The sequence below is a fragment of the Bombina bombina genome, chromosome 1, assembly GCF_027579735.1.
Source record: "Bombina bombina isolate aBomBom1 chromosome 1, aBomBom1.pri, whole genome shotgun sequence".
In the NCBI taxonomy this organism is placed as follows: Eukaryota; Metazoa; Chordata; class Amphibia; order Anura; family Bombinatoridae; genus Bombina; species Bombina bombina.
Window position 1 is genome coordinate 987,516,448 of NC_069499.1, and position 25,751 is coordinate 987,542,198.

At 38.9% G+C, this 25,751-nt stretch overlaps 1 protein-coding gene across 1 annotated transcript in view; it reads right to left on the reverse strand.

The window, feature by feature from the left end:
* LOC128656086 (peroxidasin homolog) overlaps nt 1-25,751 on the reverse strand; it is a 334,999-nt gene that overhangs the window by 39,903 nt on the left and 269,345 nt on the right. The window contains exons 17-19 of the mRNA XM_053709815.1: nt 20,901-21,109; nt 14,339-14,453; nt 5,073-5,151 (exon numbers count right to left, since the gene is read on the reverse strand). Of these exons, the coding sequence (XP_053565790.1) occupies nt 5,073-5,151; nt 14,339-14,453; nt 20,901-21,109 (403 nt within the window). The remainder of the gene's footprint in view (nt 1-5,072; nt 5,152-14,338; nt 14,454-20,900; nt 21,110-25,751) is intronic.

Below are 25,751 nucleotides of genomic sequence, written 5' to 3' on the forward strand. Positions count from 1 at the left end.
CACTCAAAAAAATGTATGTTTTTGCGTGGGATTTCCATAGCGCTGGTATTACAAGTTGTGCAGTGAGGCTAAAATGCTTGTGTTCCAGCCTATACCGACACGATCCGTTCCGCAATCTGAGACCAGTAGTTATGAGTTTTGCGCAACAAAACTGTTACACAAAACTTATAACTAAAGTGTTACAAAGTACACTAACACCCATAAATTACCTATTAACCCCTATTCCACCACCCTCCCGCATCGCAAACACTAAATTAAACTTATTAGCCCCTAATCTGCCGCCACTAATAAAATTTATTAACCCCTATTCAGCCGCTCCCCGACATCGCCACCACTATAATAAAGTTATTAACCCCCTATTCCCCCGCACCCTAACATCGCCCACACTATAATAAAGATATCAACCCCTATTCTGCTGCTCCCTGACATCACCACCACTAAATAAAGTTATTAACCCCTTAACTTCTGGCCTCCCACATCACCGCCAATAAATAAACCTATTAACCCCTAAACCGCCAGCCCCCACATCGCAAAAAAATAAATTAAACTATTAACCCCTAAACCTAACAACCCCCTAACTTTATATTAAAATTACAATATCCTTATCTTAAAATAAATAAAAACTTACCTGTGAAATTAAAAAAAACTAAGTTTAAACTATAAATTAAACTAACATTACTATTATACTAAAATTAAAATAACTACAAATTAAATAAACTAAATTACACATTAAAAAACCTAACACTACTAAAAAAAAAAAATAATCTACAATTATAAAAAATAACTAACACTAAATTACGAAAAATAACAAATTACATTTTCCAAAATAAAAACAATTACACCTAATCTAATAGCCCTATAAACCCCCCCCAAATAACTCCCCCCTAGCCTACAATAAACTACCCATAGCCCTTAAAAGGGCCTTTTGTGGGGCATTGCCCTAAAGAAATCAGCTCTTTTCCCTGTAAAACAAATACAAAGACCCCCCCAACAGTAAAACCCACAACCCAACCAACCCCCCCAAAATAAAAAACCTAACTCTAACAAAAACCTAAGCTACCCATTGCCCTGAAAAGGGCATTTGTATGGGCATTGCCCTTAAAATGGCATTCAGCTCTTTTACATTGCCCTAAAAAGTGCATTTAGCTCTTTTAAGAAAGCCCAAAACCCTGATCTAAAAAAAACCCATGCAAAAAAAGTTTAAAAAACCTAACACTAACCCCCCGACGATCCACTTACTGTTTTTGAAGTTCGGACATCCAGGCGGCGAGGTCTTCATCCAGGCTGGGCGAGGTCTTCATCCAGCCAGGTGGTGTCTTCTATCATCATCCAGGCGGCATCTTCTATCTTCATCCTGGAGGAGCGTGTTCATCCTTCAAGACAGCCTGCGCGGAGCGTCCTCTTCATACAGTCGCCGCCATACACTGAATCTTCAATGCAAGGGATCCATTTCAAAATGGCATCCCTTACATTCCTATTGGCTGATTTGATTTTTGAAATTCAAATCAGCCAATAGGATGAGAGCTACTGAAATCCTATTGGCTGTTCAAATCAGCCAATAGGATGAGAGCTAATGAAATTCTATTGGCTATTCAAATCAGACAATAGAATTTCATTAGCGCTCATCCTATTGGCTGATTTGAACAGCTAATAGGATTTCAGTAGCACTCATCCTATTGGCTGATTTGAATTTCAAAAATCAAATCAGCCAATAGGAATGCAAGGGACGCCATTTTGAAATGGCTACCTTGCATTGAAGATTCAGTGTACGGAGGCGGCCGTATGAAGAGGATGCTCCGCGCCGGATGTCTTGAAGGATGGACCTGATCCGCGTCGCCGGGGGTAAATATAGACCCAGCCTGGATGGATGAAGACCTCACCTCCTGGATGAAGACTTCTCGCCGCCTGGATGTCCGGACTTCAAAAACTGTAAGTGGATTGTCGGTGGATAGAGTTAGGTTTTTTAAAACTTTTTTTGGTGGGTTTTCAATTTTTTGTAATTTTAGACTTACATTTTTTTTTGTAGTGTTAGGTTTTTTTAATGGGTAATTTAGTTTATTTAATTGGTAGTTATTATTATTTAAAATTAGTTTTTTTTAATTTCACAGGTAAGTTTTTATTTATTTTAAGATAAGGATATTGTATTTTTAATTTAAAGTTAGGGGGTTATTAGGTTTAGGGGTTAATAGTTTAATTTAGTTTTTTGCGATGTGGGGGGCTGGCAGTTTAGGGGTTAACAGGTTTATTTAGTGGCGGTGATGTGGGAGGACAGAGGTTTAGGGGTTAATAACTTTATTTAGTGGCGGCGGTGTCGGGGAGCGGCGGAATATGGGTTAATGGCATTATTATAGTGTTGCGATGTTTGGGTGCGGGGAATAGGGGTTAATAATTTTTTTATTGTGACGGCGATGTCGGGAAGCGGCGAATAGGGGTTAATAACTTATATTAGTTGCAGAGATGTCGGGAGCGGCAGATTAAGGGTTAATAACTTTATTTAGGTGTCGGGGATGTTGGGAGCGCCAGATTAGGGGTTAATAACTTTACTTAGGTGTCAGCAATGTCAGGGCGACAGATTAGGGGTGTTTAGACTTGGGGTTTATGTTAGGGTGTTAGGTTTAAACATAACTTTTTTTTCGCCATAGACATCAATTGGGTTGCATTACGGAGCTTTTCATTCCGTGCTTCAGGAGTTAGTTTTTTTTCAAACACTCTCTCCCCATTGATTCCTATGGGGAAAGCGTGCATGAGCACATATTCTCAACCCTTGGATTTTGTGCAATATGGAGCTTAACGCCACCATATCACACGCACAAGGAGGCTTTTCAGAAACTTGTAATGGCAGCGGTATGGAGGGTGAAATAACGCAACTTTTGTTGCGTTCATATTGCACCCTCTATAGCGCAAAACTCATAATCTAGGCGGATGTTTCTATGTAGAAGAAATATTATTATTATTTTTTTTAAAAAATGGCATACTTCAAACACTTTACTAAAAAAAGGAATCATGCTTTCTTTGGAGTCACATCATGCACCACATTTTAATCTTACAAAGAGGACTGTCATTTGTGTTTTGTCTTCTGCTGGTTGTCCTTATGAGTCAGGGCTAAATTTACATTCCATCATTATAATAATTTTACAAAGAACAGTTGTCCCAAAAGATGTTTTCCAAAGTTTATCCACATCTGCTTGATACGTATTATTCAGTATTATCATCCATTGCAGATTATCTCAGTGAATATCTTCCTACCAAAGGCTGACTTTAATTAGATGTACATGTAAAAATGAATGTATGACTAAATATTCCAATACAAAGCACCAAATCCCTAAAACCCTGGGCTTACTGTAATTTCTATGTCCAAATGTCTGCCTCTGTCATGTCACTAACACAATAGCATGCATGTAAAACACATAAATAGAGTATGCTTACCCTCTGAAGGTCTTTGGTTCCATGAAGATGAAGTCAACACGCAGATGTTTGCCAATGTCAGTGTCCTATGTTTGGAGTCAACCTGTGGAGATCCCCCAACAGTTGCGGCTGACCGTGCCACTCGCCTTCTGTGCTGTCAGTGATTGAGTGCACTTTTGGTGCAAAGAGTGTTGAAATACCTCTCTTGCCCTGTCATGCACGGACTTTGTCATTTGTCAGTGCACGTAGCCTTTAGAATCCCTGTGCAGCTGTGCTGGTGCAAACATGACAAGGAACATTGCGTGGCAGTGTGCGTATTGATGTAGAGAACATAAGAGATATTTTAAAGATAAAAATAAACCTTGGTTGGCACATATTTAATATACATATGTCTGAGTGCATTTAAAAAGGGACCTCCAATCCTGTACTGTCCACTGTAAATGTATCTATGCGTGCTGTGCATTAGTAGTGAACACTGATCCATCTGTGATGCCATTTTCTGGCCTCCACCTGTGGCCACTCAGACGTGACTGGATCCAGGATACTCCACAAACACGTTCATAAAGTGCATGTTGCACACAAAGTGGACATTGATAGAATTAAATTATTGACGAATGTGATATACCATTTGCTGGTTCCACAGTGGACACGGAGCAATATGGGTGCAGTGTATTGTCCCTCACATGTTAGTTATGCCCCCCATATTCTATTAGTCCCTCTTGAGATGAGGCCAAGCATCCTCTATGTGAGGGAATTCTATGAAAGTATGTCACTTGTTGAGGATGGCATTCATAAAGTTCCTGATTGTGAAAGTGAATGTGCCGTAAGTCATCCTTTATGACATGCTATAAACTAATTATGTGCTGCATATAGATGCTCTAGATGTCATAAACCTCAGCAGCAGTAAGTGCACACACCCTGCACATGTGAACAAGACGGCTGGCTCATATGATTGTGTTGAGACAGAGTTGTCCACCAGCAAGTGAACAAGCAAACTCGGGATCCATATTTGCATAGCCAAATAGTGAAGCCAATTAGTCAATCAAAAGAGCAATGGTGATAAAAAGGCAAGAACAATCTGAAATGCCAAGTTGGTCATATGGTAAACATTGGCTGTGATGTTTAATTTTTAGTACACTAGATCTATGTGAGCACCTTATTAATGATTCTTGACCATATGCAATGGAAGTTTATTGAAAACATAGAAGTCCAACTAGTGAACCAGAGGTGGAAGCTATGGTAAAAATCTTGAAATTTTCTCGATAGCGCGGCTGCCTGCATATTACCCAGCAACTTGTAGAATATGTCTTTTTGTGGCCCAATTAAAAGATAGGACGCGTCATTTTTCAAAAGATCATGAAGGTTAGTTTGCGATGATTACACCACATCTGAACTCGTAATATGGGTGGGTGCCAAAACTACGACCGTTAACTTGCAAACAAGTGCATAAAACTTGCGCAGTCAATAGCTTGCTCCTTGTAATCTAGCCCATAGTAAGCTTAATTTATTTACATTTATATTTCGGAAACTAGTGTTTTTTGTTTACTAATTAATTTTATTGAATACATTGCCTATATTTATGGTTTATGTAACCCCACAGTTGGTTAGCATAGTGTTGTGTGTAGATGTTATCTACCCACCCAGTATAATACTTCAAAATAGGGTACCTTGCTTTGCAGCAATGCAATGGTCCTTTCCAGTCTGGCTAGGATAGAGTCCAGATTTTCTTTAGAACGGTCTTCTAGTCTGTCATTAGAAATCAGCGTCACATTGGCTCCAATTCCAATTCATTACATTTTACAGTGCAATATCATCACATTTTTTTGCTATTTGTACTGACACAAATTCAATCTGTTAAAAGCAGTCATTTGAATTGCATCCCTTCCAAATTATGCAAGCAATACTTTTTGAATGCGTGCTTCCGTAATGTTCAAATTTCAAATTGCAAAATAGTGCATGTAAATAACTTGTGTGGGTTTTTATCAGACCTTTATAAAAGTTCAAAGCAGTGAATGAGGGATAAAAACAAACATGTGTATAAGGCTATTTATAAGGCTCTCGTATAAGGCTATTTAAATGGTCTAAATTTATGATGTGCAGCTAATATATATATATATATATATATATATATATATATATATTGTATATTATACATCGTGTATATATATATATATATATATATACACAGTATATACTGTATATATATATATATATATATATATATATATATACTACATAAATTAAATGTTTTAATATTTGTTTTGTTTTTATTATTTAGTTTGAAAGCATAACTTTTTAAAATTATTTTGACGTAAACTGAAAATGCAGGAAAAAACATAATCTGTAAAAAAAAAAGTGAGAAATATCAAAATATCCTAGATGTATTTGTCTTAAATTGAACTATGCAAGATCTTTCGGGATGCAGAGAGTCCATAGCTGTCCATAACATGTGGGATAATTTTCCTGCCACTAGGAGGCGGTCAAGAACCCTCATAAGAGCTTTAATCCCTCCCTCCTCTTCTCCACACTCAGTCTACGTATAGCTAAGCAGAGGAGAGGGATAGAAAAGGAAGGAAAGACAGAAAGCAGGGTTTAGAGGTTCAAATAAGAACTACCGCCCATCTAGTAAAAATGTGGGCGGGTTCTAAAGAAAGAAAGTATAAATTCTGTTTTCTTTCATAAGATGAGAAGATTCCATGGGTGTTCATAACATATGGGATGCAATACCCAAGCTGAGAGTCCAGGTTAAGGACGGGTGGGACAAAATTATGGCAGTTCCTATTTGCCGGACACTGCGGCATGAAGGACTTTCCTGTCAAAAAAAGCTTTGGAAAAATTTAGAGAAGACCAAGTTGCCGTCTTGCAAATCTGTAGATACAGATCTAGTAGAATGAGCAGTTACTCTTTTTGGAGGCAATTTTTCCACAACCAAGTAAGCCTTACAAATAGTTTGATTTAGCCATGATGCAAAGGCCACTGCTGTAGACTTTTGACCCTTTATGGGACCTGAAAAGAGGACAAACAAGCTAGAAGTCTGTATAAAGTCTTTAGTAGCCAGAAGATAAGATTTTAAGTCTCTGACTACATCCAAATTGTGAAGAAGGCATTTCTTAGGGTTACAAGGATTTGGGCACAGAGAAGGAACAACATTTCCTGATTAATATTTCCTTCGGTACAAAATTATACTTAGGGGCCCAATTATCAATCTCCAGAAACAGCAGTTATGAAGCAGCGGTCTGTGCATTCATCGAGGTTTGGCGGACCTGATCCGCACTGTCGGATCAAGTCCGCCAGACCTTTGATAAATATCCCCCAGTGTCTGGAGGACCTCCTTATCTTGATGAAAAATCAAGAAAGAGTGATCAGAAGACAGGGCAGATAACTTAGAAACTTCTAGCGGAAGAAATGGATAGAAGAAAGACAACCATCCATGACAATAACTTTAGAATTAAAAGAGCGCATAGGTTCAAAGGGGGGACCTAGCAAAACAGAACCAGATTCAAATTCCAAGCGGGGGGAATGGCTCTAATAACAGGGCGAATTCTCACCAAGGTTTGGACAAAAGTTTGATCATCAAGTAATTAGACCAGTTTTTTTGTGAAATATGACCTTTTAAAGAACTATCTAATAATCCCTTATCTAGTCCATCTTGATGGAACTGAAGAATTCTAGAGATTCTAAAGAAACCTCTAGAAAAATACCAAAGTAAGCCAGAACTAGTTTTTGAGAACTAGTCGTTCATCCTCCATGCCATCAAATTCAGAGATTTGAGATCCAGATGATACAAGGGTCCTTGAGACAGCAGATCTTTTCTTAGGGGTAAAGCCCATGGAGGAAGGGATGACCTCTGTATTAGGTCAGCATACATCAGCAAGTTCTTCGGGGTAATGCCGGAGCTATGAGAATTATAAAAGCAAATTCCTATTTGATTCTTGCAATGACTCTTAGAAGAAGACCAAACTTAGGAAATAGATAGGTCGGATGAAAGTTCAAAGGACAGACTAAAGCATTTGTTATGTGAGCCCTTGGATCTCTTGACCTGGCGCAATAAACCAGAAGTTTGTGGTTCAATTTGGATGCCATGAGTTCTATTTCTGGAAGGAGGAATAATTGATCAAACACATCCTGATGAAAAGACCATTTCCCTGGATGGACGGAGTGATGACGATAGGGTGCAGTGATTTTCCTCTGCCCAAGACAAAATTTAAAATACCTCTTGAATAGCTAAGGGACTTTGAGTCCCTCCCTGATGATTAATGTACAGTGACTGGAATCAAATTATTTTTTCCTGTTTGAAAAGGAGCTAAGATTGAAGGGCCAGAAGAATTGCACAAAGTTCTAGGATGTTGATAGGTAAACTCGCCTCCAGAGCGGACCATACTCCCTGCACCCTTTGAGACACTGAAACAAGGCCCCAACCCATCAGTCTTGCATCCGTAGTGACTAAGGTTCATATAGGCCTAAGAAAAGAAGCTCCAAAGGTCAAATAGGGACTTTCCCTCCACCATGAGAGAGATTGTTTGACTGAAGAACTAAATTCTATCTGCTTTTCTAGATGGAAATAATTCTTTAACCACTGTATGAAGTATCGACAATTGGAGAGGACAAAGATGAAAATGAGCAAAAGGTACCGCATCTGACACTGCTTCCATAAGACCCACTACTTCCATATATTGTGCTACAGATGGAGAATGAGTCATCTGTAGGGAATGACAAACAGTTTGAAGCAAAGTTCTGTGAGAAATAAGCACATTTGAATCAAATATATTATCACACCTAGAAATACCAACCTTGTGGTGGGTGATAAACTTTTGGAGACATTGATTTCCCATCCATATTCCTGAAAGAAAGAGCTTGGACCAAGAGATTGTCCAAATAAGGAGCAACAGAGAGTCACCTGAGCTTTGATCACTGCTAAGAGAGCCCCTTAAACCTTCGTGAAGATGAGAGTGGTGGTGGCCAGATCGAAGGGGATGACAAATTGGTAATGCTTGTTGAGAAAAGCGAACCTTAGAAACTGGAAATGACACTTGTGAATTGGAATATACAGATGTGCATTAGAGGCAAGATGGTATAGATTGTTTCCATATTGAAATAGTGTACCTGAACAAATTTGTTCAGAGTTTTTAAGTCCAGAATAAGACAATAAGAGCCTTCCTTCTTTGGGACCATGAAAAGGTTGGAGTAGAAACCCTGACCCTGTTGAGATATTGGAACAGGTTGGATCACTCCAATAGCCTGTAAGTCTTGAACACATTATTACTATCAGGTATTTGTAGAGCGCCAACAGGTTCCGCAGCGCTAACACATTGAACAAAGGCGGCCACCTTTACAGGATTCTTTGGAACATGAGACAGATTAAACTGTTTCCATGGAGGTCTCAGAGTTGGGCTTTTTGGTCTATTTGATTTTAGACCAAGAAGATCCTGGTTTCCAGGAAGATTTGGAGAATTAAGACTTCTGGTAGGAGGGGGGCTTTTGATCTCTAGGGGAGCGAAAGGAACAAAATTTATTTATTTATTTCTACTTCAACTTAGATTTCTTTTCCTGAGGTAGAAAAGCCTCTTTTCCCCCAGTGACAGTTTTGATAATAGATTTCTGATCTAAAAACATCTTCCCATCAAAAGGGACTGATAATAGCCTATTCTTACAAGCCATGTCAGCTGACCAAGATGTAAGCCACAAAGCTCTGCTTAAGAAAACAGCAATGGACACATTTTTTACATCAATTTTGATGATGTCAAAAACTGCATCACAAATGAAATCATTTGCCATTTTAAGGTCCTTAATAGAGTTTATAATATCCCCAGAAGATTGATCATTAAACATATGTGAAAGAGAATAACACCAGAAGGATGCCACAGCGGCCACACAGGTGATTTCTACTGCAGGTCTAACCTGAAGAGGCAATTGAGAGGATAATTTCCTAAGCAAGGAGTCAGATTTCTGATTCATTGGATCGCTAAATGAAGAATTATCCTCCAAAGGAATAGTAGTGCTTCTAGCTAAGGTGGAAATAGCTCAATCAACCTTAGGAACTACTTCCCAGGTTGTTAAATACTCTCTGAAAGTGGATACATTTTTTTAACCTGTTTGAAGATGCAAAACAGAATACCTGGTTTCATCCATTCTTTGGCTATATAGTCTGTAACCAAGTCTGATGCTTCAAAAGCCTTAGGCACTTTAGGATCTTTAAAAGTTGATTCAACTTATTTACAGGTTTGGAATCCTCTGGATTCATTTATGATAGTTCCAAGGTATTCAAAACTACCTGATGTAGGAAGTGGAAATGGTTCACTTTAAATCTAAAAGTGGAATCAGCCTCAAGCTAAGGTATAGAATCAAGGTCCTCAAAGGAGACTTCACCTTCAGAACCCTCAGACAAAGACCCAGCTGAGTCAGAGCTTTGTAAGGTTGGTGGTATCTGAGTCTGGGGGAAAGGACCATGCATATTACAGGTAGTGTGAGGTAAATCTTCTGATTTTCACTTACTCTTACTTGGTTTGGGGATATCCGCTAAAATTACTGTCATAGCCTTATAAAGACTGGATTTAAACTCTGAAGAAAAGTTAGTGGAATCCCCCTGGGTGACAAAAACAGACATGGGCACTAATTGTCTGCCAGGTGTCATGCTGAAAGGATTGTGGCTTGTGAATTGGAGATCTGGGACACAATTAGTACATAATTGGTCATTTGATCCAGTGGAACTGTTTTGTAACTGCATAAGGCAAATAGTGTTTTTCTTCTGTGAGGAAATATAGTGAACCCAAGATTAAAACACACTGAGGGCTTCTAAGGGGCAAAAAGGCAATGGAAAAAGAGGGATTTCACTCTGAATTCCATAATTGTTTTGTGTTAAACACATAGGTAAAGTACTATGTGTAAAGGCTGAGAAACCCCAACTATGTAGTACCTATAAAAGGAGAGTACTAGGGATAGTTCCTGGGCTGCAGCACACCTCCATTGTATTTTAACAGCTTATAGAGGCCTTTCTCCCTCACAGAATGCGGATGCAGTAGAAAGCCCTTTCAGTGCAAGTAAATATACTGCAGAGGATACTTGCGGATTACCTTCAACCCCTCAGGTGGAGGCTAAGAGATGGGGTCCCTGCAATGCCTGAGGGCAATTATGATTGAGAGAGTTACCCATAAGAGTACTGACATGCTTCACTCAGAATCTTGGAGAAATTATGCTGAAATCTTCCCTGAGTAAAGATGGAAGAGATAGAAAATAATAAAATCTTGCTTTCAGTGCAATTCGCTCAACCTCTCTCCTCGGAAGGCCAAGAAAAAACTTTGTGGGGAGAGGAGGTGGGAGGGAATAAAGCTATTATGAGGGTTTTTGATCTCCTCCTACTGGCAGGAAATATATCCCACATGCTATGAACTTTCCTCATCTTACGAAAGAAATTACCAGTAGCACCAAACCAACAAGTCACAGGTAGTAATTAATTGTGATCTTTCAATAAGGAGGTAGAAAGCTTTTTTCAGCTCAAAACTAGTGTAAAGTCTTTAACACCAAATGTTACCTACGTTAATTTAAAATTGTAGCTCCAACAAAGTCCCCAACAAAATAAAAATCCCAGGCATTAACTCTTAATACAACAGCCTGCTGATACCAGAAACTTACACTGAGCCCCTACTGCATTATCGATAACCATGACCTGTCTGTAGTGCATTAATCCCTATGGCACTGCCAACCTCCCTGTACTTCTTAGACTCTCCTAAAATACAAATAATTCACCAAACAACTGCTAGCACCCAAGGCACACCCTATAAAAACCCTTATAGAACCAACACATTTCCCCTTTAAAAACAAACACTAAAACTAACACCTAGCTGTCTGCCTTATGTTTATATTCTACCTTATTCGTCATTCCAACCATTTTCAACTAATTACTTAACCAAGATTTACTTAAAACATTATGGGCTAGATTAGAAGTGGAGTGCTAAATAATCGCGCTCCTGCAATCGGAAGCAAGATAATTAACCAGCCATTACAAGTGTCCGGTTATTAGCGTTTATAAATTTAACCAGAAATCGGATCTCTTGTTAATTTTATAAATCTGACCCAAAGACAGTATTTTGGGGTTAAAATTTGTGTGAGTAGGGTATTAGAAAAAAACAGCACGGAAAAGTGCCTTTACATTGCGGTCTAGGGGAACTGTGTGTTCTCAGTATATATATATATATATATATATATATATATATATATATACAGTTGCAAGAAAAAGTATGTGAACCCTTTGGAATTATATGGATTTCTGCACAAATTGGTCATAAAATGTGATCTGATCATCATCTAAGTCACAACAATAGACAATCACAGTCTGCTTAAACTAATAACACACAAACAATGAAATGTTGCCATGTTTTTATTGAACACACCATGTAAACATTCACAGTGCAGGTGGAAAAAGTATGTGAACCCTTGGATTTAATAACTGGTTGAACCTCCTTTGGCAGCAATAACTTCAACCAAACGTTTCCTGTAGTTGCAGATGAGACGTGCACAACGGTCAGGAGCAATTCTTGACCATTCCTCTTTACAGAACTGTTTTAGTTCAGCAATATTCTTGGGATGTCTGGTGTGAATCGCTTTCTTGAGGTCATGCCACAGCATCTCAATCGGGTTGAGGTCAGGACTCTGACTGGGCTACTTCAGAAGGCGTATTTTCTTCTGTTTAAGCCATTCTGTTGTTGATTTACTTCTATGCTTTGGGTCATTGTCCTGTTGCAACACCCATCTTCTGTTGAGCTTCAGCTGGTAGACAGATGGCCTTACGTTCTCCTGCAAAATGTCTTGATAAACTTCGGAATTCATTTTTCCTTCGATGATAGCAATCCGTCCAGGCCCTGACGCAGCAAAGCAGCCCCAAACCATGATGCCCCCACCACCATACTTCACAGTTGGGATGAGGTTTTGATGTTGGTGTGCTGTGTCTCTTTTTCGCCACACATAGTGTTGTGTGTTTTTTCCAAATAACTCAACTTTGGTTTCATCTGTCCACAGAATATTTTGCCAGTACTGCTGTGGAACATCCAGGTGCTCTTGTGCAAACTGTAAACGTGCAGCAATGTTTTGTTTGGACAGTAGTGGCTTCCTCTGTGGTATCCTCCCATGAAATCCATTCTTGTTTAGTGTTTTACGTATTGTAGATTCGCTAACAGGGATGTTAGCATTTGCTAGTGACTTTTGTAAGTCTTTAGCTGACACTCTAGGATTCTTCTTCACCTCATTGAGCAGTCTGCGCTGTGCTCTTGCAGTCATCTTTACAGGACGGCCACTTCTAGGGAGAGTAGCAGCAGTGCTGAACTTTCTCCATTTATAGACAATTTGTCTTAACGTGGACTGATGAACAGCAAGGCTTTTGGAGATACTTTTATAACCCTTTCCAGCTTTATGCAAGTCAACAATTCTTAATCATAGGTCTTCTGAGAGCTCTTTTGTGCGAGGCATCATTCACATCAAGCAATGCTTCTTGTGAAAAGCAAACCCAGAACTGGTGTGTGTTGTTTATAGGGCAGGGCAGCTGTAACCAACACCTTTAATCTCATCTCATTTATTGGACTCCAGTTGGCTGACATCTCACTCCAATTAGCTCTTGGAGATGTCATTAGTCTAGGGGTTCACATACTTTTTCCACTTGCACTGTGAATGTTTGCATGGTGTGTTCAATAAAAATATGGCAACATTTCATTCTTTGTGTGTTATTAGTTTAAGCAGACTGTGATCGTCTATTGTTGATGATGATCAGATCACATTTTATGACCAATTTGTGCAAAAATCCATATCATTCCAAAGGGTTCACATACTTTTTCTTGCAAATATATATATATATATATATATATATATGCTTTTATATATATATATATATATATGTGTTAATATGTGTATATACACATATTAACACATACATTTATATGTATATCAGCATATACATATATATTTAATTGCTGCCATCACTGCACAACTTACCCCCTTAGCTGGAGCTGACAGCACCAGAACAAGCACCAGAACGAGGCTCCCATAGGAGCCTATGGAAGGGCGCTCTCGTGAGGATTTGTGTAGGGAGTTCCCTTAGCTGCCAGAGGTGTGACATTCAGGATTGTGTGAAGGGTGCCATGGTGTTCTAGATAGTGTAAATGGTGCCACGCCATTCTAGAGACATTCAGGAAGTAGGTGGTTAAAATGGGAGCAGTCTGTTGTGATTGCATTTAAACTATTGCTCAGGAGATAAGAGGTTAATGTAATAGGGGTGCAGCGTGATAAGGGATAAAGTAATAGGAAGAGTTTGTGCACTTGGTTAATGGAGTGGGGTTAGTAAGTGGATCTCCTTATTTTAGGGATAACACTGGTAAGTATTCAAAGTAGTTTAATTAATACAAAGAGGTTTTTATTTTTTACGGCTTCTGCTAGACTAACCTCATGGCTGGTCCTTACATTAACCTGGAAGGTGTCCAAGACACAAACATTTCTTAATAATACTCCTGTTTGCTTCAGCTAATAAAATTTAGACCATAGCACTACTATTCTTCTTAAACTACTCTTCAGACCTGAATCAATAACACAACCAAGACAAAGCCAATGCATCAATGACAAAACCCCCCAACTGTTTAGAGTTTTACACCCTTGAAGTCACACTGTTTTCTTATGGACATTACGTTCTTTTACCTTCTCTTTATGGTTCACAAAAACAACCTAGCTTTTAAACACTGGTCAATAAGAACACTCTATCTTAGGGATTAGTTTTATTTGTTCACCTGTATTTCCCTTTCTATTGATTAGATGTTTACTTACTGACTCTTCACCAGTTTACTCCCACTGGATTACTTATCCATCTACTACTATATTATTTTACATTTCTCTTTTTGAGTAAGTTCCATTTGTTAATGATCTCTTTCTTTCACAAATATAACCCTTTTTATCTCACCTGGAGTTCCTCTTAGTAGACCCAGATGGATTGTCTTCAGCATAGCTGAATTTTAAAGATCTGCTCGATCGGAAATGTTGTGATATAGCATCATGAGCAACTTCATGTCCACAGCCTAAAGGGAAAAAATAGAAGTGTGGATTGTATTGACTAGGATACAAACAAATTACTTAATACATCCTTGTTTTATTTTACAGTTACATATAATTTATTTACACAAAATAAACCAAAAACTTAGAAACATGCATGAAAAGATGTGCAGAAGAGGCTACAATTTCATAGAAAAACTTGCCAAAAAAACAAAGAATCTTTAGCATTTTTGTTATCACTCCATTTGAACTGAAATAGAGCCTTTTTTATATTTTTAAATTTACCTATCAAAACTATATATATATATTTTTAGTAGACAACCCAAGGTGTTGATCTAGGCCCATTGTGGTATATTTCATGCCACCTTTTAACGCAAATGTGATCATATTAAAAAAAAATAACTTTTTCACAAACTTTGAGGTTCTCTCTGAAATTATTTACATACAACTGCTGCAGTCATAAGACAAATGGTTGTAAAAGGTTATCTGGGTCCCCTTTTGTTCAGTAATAGTAGACATACATGGCTTTGCAATTAGTTTTTGGCAATTAGAAGGCTACTAATAGCAACTGCACGGCACTGTTCTGAAATTCCAGGCAATGAAGGCGTTAATTAGTTAGCTGGTAAGGGTAATAGTATTTTAATGCAGGGATTACCCTCCCACCTGACACTTCAAACCTCCATTATTTTTTTTAAATAGATTAATTATATGTATTTATTTATTTTCTGCAGTGTAGAATCCACCCACCTCCCTCCAAACAGCTCTCTAACCCTCCCTCCTCCCAACATATCTGCCATCTTAGATACTGGTATATATATTTTTTTGTTTTTCTTTTTTAAATTTCTTTATTATTTTATATTTTGTTCTGTAGTGTAGCAGTCACACTCATCCCTCCTCCTTCTGATCGCTAATGTAGGGTCCTCCCACCCTTATTCCCTCATTTTATGTAGTGCAGCATCTCTTCCTTTTCTTTCTCATCCACATTTAATTTTCTGTAGTGTAAGACCCCACCCAACCCTTCCAATCCCTCCCCCTTCCACTGCTGTGTCGCCCACCTGCCTCCCTCTATCCCTCCTGAACTTCCCACTGGCACAAACGGAGATTGTTACAGACAGTGACACAGACGGTGTCACTGTCTGTAATGATCAAGTAGTCTGCATTCATATGGTAATGGAGCACAGATCGTGCTCTGTTACCATATGAAGCAGATACCTGCAGCCCAGGAAGAGCAAATGTTTGTTGTCACTTGACAATCAAAGGTTCCTGAAGGTCGGTCATATATATACGTTATGCGGTACGATAGGCTATGTGCCGCATTACATATATGTAGGTCAGATTGGCGCAAGGGGTTAAAATTAATTCACTTGCTGTATCTCGCAACACTAATTTCTATACATATATAGCAAAACCTTAAAAAAAACGTAAATATTTAATGATTACCTGATAAATTAATTTCTTTCACGCGGTGAGAGTCTACAATCCATTATTCCTGGGAATTACTCTTTCTGGCCACTAGGAGGAGGTAAATATTCCCAAACACCAAGTGCTCTATAAAACCCCTCCCACCATACTAGAAATTAGTCTGATGTATAGCCAAGCAAAAAAAAGTAAGAAAAAGTAATAAGGGCAACAAAAAGGAGCAGGGGAAAAAGAGGTGCAAAAAGAAAAAATAGTCACCACCAGAAGAAAAAAACAAGTGAGGTCTTGTGGACTCTTAACACCATGAAACAAATTAATTTATCAAGTAAGCATAAATTATGTTTTCTTTCATACTGGTGGTGAGAATTCATGATCCATTACTCCTGGGAAACTAATACCCAAGCAGTGAAGTCCCTGAGTAATGAGGGCTGGACAAGCATAATATATACTTTCAAATAGTTAGATAGAGATATATTAGATAGAGATTAGTGGGAGAGGGGGGTTGTTGTTGTTGTTGTTTTTGTTTAAACATGCAAAAAACATGAAAGTAAACAAAACAAACTTAAAACTTCATCAACCAGAAACAACAACCTGAAGGACTTTCCTACCCAAAGCTGATGTAAAAACATTAAAATGGTAGAATTAAGTAAAAGTATGCAAAGAAGACCAAGTAGCTGCCTAACAAATTTGATCCACAGAGGCCTCATTCTTAAAGGTGTGGCAATTGATCTGGTTGAATGAGCAGTAATCTGCTTAGAAGGAGACCCACCTCCAAGTAAGCTTTCTGAATCAAAAGCTTAAGCCAAGAACATCCATAGTTTTCTTCCCTTTTCTAGAACCAGAAAAAATAACAAATTAACTAGAAGTTTGTCTGAAATCCCTAGTAGCCTCTAAGTAGCACTTCAAAGCTCTAACAACATCCAAATTCCAAACTCTTCATAGAGATCTTAGTATAAGGACAAAAAGAATGAACAACAATTTCCCTATATTGCCTAAAGAAAGACACCACCTTAGGTAAGAAATCAAACTTAGTTCTCAAAACTGCCTTATCCTGATGAAAAGCAAGATAAGGAGGATTACAAGAGAGCAGACAATTCAAAAACTCTCCTAGCATAAGAGATAGCCAAAACGAAAAGATAAAATTCAAAGATAAAAGCTCGATATCCACCTTATGCATGGGCTCAAATCGATTAGCTCCAAAAAAAAAGATTAAGGTTAAAAGAAGGAGAAATCATCTTAATAACATGCTTAATCCTGTCTAACGTCTGAACAAAACACTGAATATAAGGAAGATTAGCAAGCTTTTTTATGAAACAGAACTGAAAGAGACAAAATTGGACCTGTAAGAGAACTAGCGGATAAACTTTTATCCAAACCATCCTGAACAAATTGCAAAATCCTTGAATTGAATTGAATTAAAAAAAAAAAAACTAAAAGAACACCGGGAACAATTATGATCCAAACAAGAAATATAGGCCTTCCAAACCTTATGATAGATTTTCTTAGTCACAGGTTTATGAGCCTGAATCAAAGTCTTAACTACAGACTCTTAACTACAGACCCAGAAAACCCCCTCTGCCTAAAAACTAACCATTCAATATCCATTCCATCAAGCTTAGAGATTTTAGATCCTGATGACAAAGCAAACCTTGAGACAGAAGAATTTGACACAGTGGAAGTGACCATAGTGGATAACTGGACATCTGTACCAGATCCGCAAACTAAGTACTGCTAGGCCAAAGTGGAGCAATTAATATCATTGATAACCCCTGGCAATCACGATATTCTAAGTTCGGATTTTTGTGCTAATCGGGTTTACTTTTAACTTGTAATACGAGCACAACCCAGCTAGCGGAGTTAGAGCTCTAGCGGAAGCGCAAAATACAACTCCACTTGTAATCAGGCTCAAAAAAGCAATAGAAAGCACTCGTAAAAGGCGTGATCAAAAAGACTAAAAGCACACCAAAATAACCGTGCAAAAAATCTGATGTGCGCTATTCTGATCAGACGGTATGGCCTATCTTTACTAGCTGATGTGTGCAAACCCGATGAATCAACATGCGCAAACCCGACGTGTGCAAGCTTAATAAGCCAACGCGTGCTAACACGCTGAAAAAATATGTGGGCAAAAAACATTAAAGGGGAATAGAGCATTTAAATACTAAAGGAGCCAAACTATAAGTTTAACCATTAAACATTGTCCCTAGGCTACAGAGTACAATAGCATACAAACCAAATAGCCCAATAGGCTTAGATGAGTGCTAGAATTATAAATACAAAATTGTACCCATAGGCACCCAACTACTGGAAGATAAAGTGTAATCCAGTAGAAAGACAAACCAGTGCTGAAACATGACAGCAGAGGAAATGGAATAGGAGCATACCGACATCCCAACAGGAGAAGGTGAAGAATATGTCCCTGCCACTATCCAATACACCCAATACATCCTTCATTCAGCAGCACTCTGATGGGAAAATGGGCAGGGCTCAAGTCCTACAAAAAAAAGTGTGGGACCTCACCAAGACTTCAACTCCCCCTCACAATTAATATTGTTTCATATTTATACACACAGACAAACACACACACTGTCATGTTTCCTTATTATGTTATATCTACTACTACACTCAGGTACTATTCCTTTAATTGTGGGACGTACTATTCCCTATATAAACCACTCCCATATGTTACTCCTTGCTTGTAAATTTGGTAACTTCCCTACCTTGCTAGCCTTCTAGTCAGTTAAGTGCCAAACTGACTCTTTGAATCCTGCGCGCATCTTTGGTTTCCTGTTTTGGTTTGCAGTCAAACACTTGCCTGCAGAGAACGGAGGAGACTGAAACGAACACCCTGCATCATATCGTAAGTACTTACCAACAATATTAACATGATACCTCAGTATTAGAAGTGTACAGCTTATCCTCAACTACCACATCTGATTGTCTCTCTTATTGTATGGATATCATCTGTATTCGATACTTTGTTTTACACCGCAGCCTCTAGCTTACCACCCACAATAGCTGTGTCAATAACGTACAACACTTTCTTCCTGGATGTTTAATGCAGTAACGTTATTCTATGCATAATTTGTCACACTCCTGACTTCCTCAATTATCTGAGTTTGTGATACAACCTATTAAATACAATACATTCTATCTGTTTACTTATAAGCAATGTTGCAATTCAAGCCATTACCTTAACATATATTCTTTCCATATTTAATGAGACCACCTGTTATCCAGTACGGATTGTTGTATATATATATATTTATATATTTATATGTTATATGTTTTACTTGTGATCACTTACACCAATAAAAGGCAGTTGTTGTTCAAGCTTAACTTCAAATACACAAACTTTGGTATAACAAATGCTACTCTACCTTTCTCCCCTGCAGAGAGAAAGGGAGAACTATACCTGTAGCAACATTCTAGCATGACATGGTTAATACCAACTACTAATATGCACTCTGATTCTTTCTCATTTCTAGCTCAAGTTCATAAACTTGAAATATCATAACACACACGCACTGTATTTATATGTATATAATCTATATTCTTTGGTTAATGAAAGCAAATTAAATCCAATAAAGGGTTGAATGGTTTTGAAAGGTTCAAGCGCTCCCTAAAGACTCTACTGTTCAGGGATGCATATAACCTACACTAACCTTTCCTTATACCAGTTCCTCTCCTCCATTGCTATCCACCATGAACCCCCTTAGCATGTAAGCCTAAGAGCCTAATCGTTTACAGATCATCTTCATAAGAGCTGACAACAGTACGACTCTGACAGGGCCCCTTACCCATTTGAGCCCTATAAATGTTACCTTGTATACCGCCTATGCTTATAGTGCTGCGGAATCTGTTGGTGCTAACCGATAATAAATAATAATGGTTGCCTTTGGGATTGAGAATCCTCCTCTGTCACAGAGTCTCACCCACTTAAGGTGCAATAGTCCTATTTCTTCTGAGGGGAGCTAAATAACCCCAGAGCAAGCCACATAGAAATGTAAGCCCCATGTGTTACACACAGTGCAGGGTGATCACACAGCAGGACAGCTGACAGGCTTGCATTTAGTGTATTGTATGAAGTGTTACTGCCCATTACTAGAGGATCTCACTATGCCTCTAACCAGACTGTGCTTTAGCTCCTTCCACGAGCAGCAGCAGTGTTTACTGAAGCATTTCTGTTCTCTGTCCAGGGGGAACTTTAGTTCCTCCTGCAAAAATAGTGCATGAAATCCATTACCTTGCATTCCCGCTTTACCCCTGAAATTGGGCCTCATTTAATATCACAAAAGTACACGTGGAGCACCTTCATTCTTCCCCTTCCTCCAGCGGAGGCAAAGACAAGACTAGTTTCTAATAAAGTGTGAGGGGTTTTATAGAGCTTTTGGGGTTAATGAATCCTTGCCTTGTCCTAATGGCCAAAAAGAGTAATTTCCAGGAGTGGGCTGTGGACTCTTGCCACTTGGATGAAAGAAAAATAGCTCTTTTGTATTTGTATCAAAGAAAAAATGCAAGTTCCATCCCTTAATGAAGGCTGTAAATGGACAAACAAGATGCAATAAGAACATACTGTAATGCTTAAGAGCATGTTCTTACTGCACTATTGCTTGCCTATATTTACGTGTTTAACAGCACAGCAATACACTACTGGTCCTGAGCTGGACGCTGAGCCAATCAGGGGTGTCAGCCAATCACCAGCATTGTTCAGCTTAGGATCAGCAGTGTATTGCTATTCTAGAGCTGGTTTAAACAATTTGTTTAACCTATTTGTGGGGTTAAACACATAAGTAAAGGCAAGCAATAGTACAATAAGAAAATGCTCTAATGCATAATTTTCTTTTATTGCAGCTTCATGTCCCTTTACATTGATAAGGATTAAATATGTAGAGTAAGTGCTTAAATCTCACTTCTGTATAATGGGAAGTACTGTATTGTAAAATGTTATTTATTGAAATGTAGTTTCTCAAGAAGACATATTAGGGTCTATTTGCAAAATGTTACAGTTTGAGTGAGGAGGAAGGAACGTACGATTGATGGCTCCATCTCACCATCGCAGCACTCCTGCCAAAATCGCAGGTCTATATGAGGGATATCCTTGCAGTCTTGCATGTCCTGGGGGGAAGTGGCCATTTGAAAGACATCCTTCTGGAGCTGTAGGATAGTGTCTCCATTATCACAGATGACACGAGCCAATGAAGATTGCTTCACCTGGTGGAGCTGATCTGAGGCGAATACACCGGGATTGGTATACCAGAACCTTTTATGTTAAAAGCAAAACAATTATATATAAGAGAGAAATTCAAAAGTACAGATTCTGATGGCTATCAACATCTCCTGCCGAAGTTGAAACTTAAAGAGACAATGAACACATTGTTACACTATAACGTTTCCCTTCTCTTGCTATAGAATAACATATCAACCAGGTTTTACATTTTTTAATATTTCTAAACATCTGCAACAATTTTTAATTGCCATCTAACAGTTTGCCTTATTTGGAAGAGCCAATCAGGGCTGGCTTCTGAAGATGACAAGACTAGCCATGGTAATTATGTTACCAAAGCTTGCATTGTTTTGAATTTACCTGGTGAAGGCAAAACATATGTAGCAAGGTAAGGCTTAAAAACAATGCAGTGTGCATGTCAATTTCTGAGGGTTTTTCAGAACTACATTACAAAAAAAGTGGACAAAATAAATATTGAAAGTATATTGTAAAGGTGTTTTACTATGCAGTACTAAACATTTTATAATAAAATCTCAAAGTGCTTATTGTCCATAAAATTATCAGGACATTCTAAATATATTTGTTAATTCCTCAACAGTGGGCCTCAAGTGTAAACTTTGCTACTATTCTTTTTTGCACATATTGTGTATTGCGCTTATTACAAGTTGAAAGTAAAAAGTTTGCATCTAAATATGTATATGTGTGTATATAGTGTGACAGAACCCAAGGCATAGTAATGGAAGGTGTCTATATTCCCTCAAAAGTGCTGCAGTGCGGGGTATGGTCTGACAACCCCAGGGAGAATTGTTATGTTTGTTTGCCACATAGAGAAAATATGTGATTTATTTCTGGGTCCTTGGGGTGGAGTATTTGGAGAGTAGGGTGGGCCTGTGCTCCACCCCGCAGTTTGCAAGTAGCACATTATGTCAAAAAGTCCAGTCCAGGAATTCTGTCTGACTCAGCTAGCTACTCACCTGCATGTGGTAATTAACAGCAGGTGCTAATAAAATCCCCAGTCAGGGGTTGAGAGGTAGATTTGCCAGCAGTAAAGGGAAACTGCAAACACTCTCCTGAGAGACTGAGAGGAATTATCTCTAAAGGACAAAGTTTGAAAGGTCTGTGCAATATTACTTTTGTGAAAAGCTACTCAGTGCAGACAGTTGTACTTGTTAGTAAGTGCTCAGTGCAGCAAGCCTCTTTTATTTTGTTTATGTTTATTTTGCTTGTTTTTTTGCCAGACCTGATAATAAACAGACTGTATTTTATAAAAGCCTTCACCTTCATTGCGCCGCGGGGTCTGTTGGATGTCCCTCCGACTCGCGCGCGCGTCAGACTCCTTGGTCCGTGTTTCAAGACGGTCAAGCCCCTCGGTCCCTGTCTGTGTTGTTGTACTTGGGCTATCTAGTGAAGGCTTTAACACTGTGCAGTGTGGGACTATTTCTGATATTAACCACTGTGTTAGGGATAATGGAGAATAGGGTGTTAACAGAAACCAATACAGGAAACATTGTCACCATGAACTTTTACTCACTGAGAAATGCTAGTGAGAGGGATTCTAATTTTGATCTTGCTGAAAACTTTTTTACAATGGACAGGACACAACAAAGACTTAATACCCTTTTTGAAGAAATGGAACTTTTAATAAATAATGAGAACAAATACAAGTGGGATGTTTGGACTATGGAAAACTATTTAAAGCTTAAACTTATACCGAGAGGCTTGAGAATCAATAAATACCCCACTTTTTATACAGAGGACAGAGACTTTATAAATGCATGGAATGAGACTCTGTCAGATTGCTCCTGGAATCTCATGCGGCTCCTCATTACATACAAAAATAAACAGATTCAAGAAATTACTATTAAAATTAGTCAGGTTCAAGAGGAGCTGAATAAGAGATGTGATCACACTGATTTTGCTAGGTTTGATAACTTGCTACAAGAAGCTGTTGCAGAAGCTAAATCTCTTTTACTTGAAATAAAACACTCAAAATACATTAGAGATCAGACAGATTTCAATAACAACACAATGTATATTTGGAATAAAAGGGAAAGAGCACAAAAATATAGAGAGAATAACCACAATCATGGGGTCCCCAATAGGGGTAGAGGTTTTAGAGGCAGACGCAGGGGTAGGGGCAGAGGTAGACAGCAACGAAGAATTAGATTTTCTGACAGTGAGGCTGACTCAGGGGGAGAGAGTTCTACATCAGGGGAAGATGAAGGATTTATTCCAGAGCCTTTTCCTCATGGCAGTACTGTACCCAGTGCCCCACCTAATCAATATAAACAAAATCAAGGTCAACATACCAATGTGTTTAACCTGCCCACTATACCTCCAGAAAAGACAGTATTACTACCACCACCCATATTAAAAAATGCTGCACCACCTTCTAGATACATTCCGCAAACATCTGATACTGTACAAATGAAAGAAGCACCTAACAATTCAGAAAGTGTGGAAATTCACCAGGTTTTTTCCCTTCCCCCCCCGCAAGGCGACGGGGGGGGAGAAGGGGCAAAAGCACCAAAAAAGGGGGGGTACACGCTCAGGAGAAACCAGAGGGGCCAGAGAAAGACGAGATATCAGTAATTAACTTATCTGCTTACAATTTAAATGCCACAGAAATCAAGGTGCTGAGCCTTGGATTAGGATTTGTTCCTACTAATACTTTTAATCTGTTCAACACTTTGATCGATGTGAACAGACTGATACGAAAAATTACCTTGAGGAAATATTTTTCCACCAGGTCTGCCATGGATACAGTGGAAGTTGATGCTGTGGGAGCTATGGCTACCATTAACCCCAACACTGCAGAAGGTCTGGAATTTCAAGACCTCTGTGGATTGACAACACTAGAAGCATTAAATACTTCTGAGACTGATATACTAACACATTCTTCTAATAGATTCCCCAAGTTCAAATGTCCCTCACGATTTTACCCCATACATGCTAGGGGATCCATTATCGAAAAGTTCCAAAATAGGGTAGAGGCTGACTTAAGTAGGCTCCACTACACGGATAAAAATAAAAAACACAATCTTACCATTAGGGAGAGGGAGGCTTTGGCTGCCTTGGGCAACAATCCCGACCTTGTGATTAGAGCAGCGGACAAAGGTGGGTCTGTGGTGGTAATGAATAAAACAGACTTCATTAATGAGGCACACAGACAACTGCATAATGCCCATGACTATCGGGTATTAAGCATGGATCCCACTACCACCTTCAAGAAAAAACTGGATAATTTGATTGATGATGGCATAGAGGCAGGTTTCTTGAATGAAGAAACCAGTATTTATCTATCGGTAAATACTCCCACCGTCCCAACCTTTAACCTTTTACCAAAGGTCCACAAGTCGCTTGACAATGTGGTAGGGAGGCCCATCGTCAGTGGCATAGGCTCTCTCCTGGAACATACTTCGGAGTGGCTAGACCAGGTCTTGCAACATATGGTTCCTAATTTATGGAGCTACACAAGAGACACTATGCATATTCTGAAACTACTTGAGAATATCAAATGGGAAAAAGACTTTATCTGGCTAACAGTTGACGTTAAGTCACTGTATTCGTCAATCCCACACACTAAGGGTCTAGAGGCCCTATCCTGGTTCCTTCACAAGTACCATGGCCAGGAGCCTGATTTTTGTGAATATGTGCTCCGCATAGCTGAGTTTCTCTTATCCCACAATTACTTTGAGTTTGAGGGGGTGTTCTACCTCCAGATTTGTGGGACTGCGATGGGGGCAAAATTTGCCCCTTCCTATGCCAACCTATACATGGGTTGGTGGGAGCAGGACCACATCTATGGAGGTGGGAACCCCCTCTGCTCTAAAGTGGTTTTTTATAGGAGGTTCATTGATGACCTCCTATTCATATGGAAAGGGAGCACAGATGAGTTATCCACTTTTCTTGATCTCCTCAATAAAAACGACCTGGGACTGAGTTTTACTTCGGAGTCCAACAATACGAGCATCAACTACCTTGATGTAACCCTTTTGGGGGTAATTGGTGAAAAAATACGTAGCACAGCATTTAGAAAGCCAATTTCTGGCAACACATTGCTACATGCAACAAGCTGTCACCCCAAAAGCGTATTTAAAGGCATCATCAAGGGTCAATTCATCCGTTTAAAACGGAATTGCTCAGAATTAGACAACTTTGAGGTTGAAGCGAAAAAACTATCGGATAGGCTCAAGGCAAGGGGTTATGCTAACAATTGCATAACATCAACATTGAATGAGGTCAGGAAGATTGATAGAAGGGATTTACTATATCCCAAAACAAAGCAGAGCAGAGGGAATGACATGCAGAATGACCTTTACTTTGTAACTGACCATTCAGAGCAGTATCCTCAGATTTGTGAGATAATCAAGAAACATCTGGTTATGCTCAGAGCTGATGAAGGATTGGCGGATCTAACCCCCAAGTCTTGCCACTTCACTTACCGGAGAAGTAAAACAATAGGGAATATGGTCTCTCCAACCAGAATTGGGAAGGATACCATAAGGAATGAGTCTTCTTGGCTCACCCAGAAGGGAATGTTCAAATGCCACAAGAGAGATTGTGTTGCCTGTGAAAAAGTGGAAATGGGTGATCAGTTCAGATCCTCTGTAACTGGTCACTCTTTTCCTATTAATATGTGTCTCAACTGTAGGTCTACCTACACGATCTATCTGGC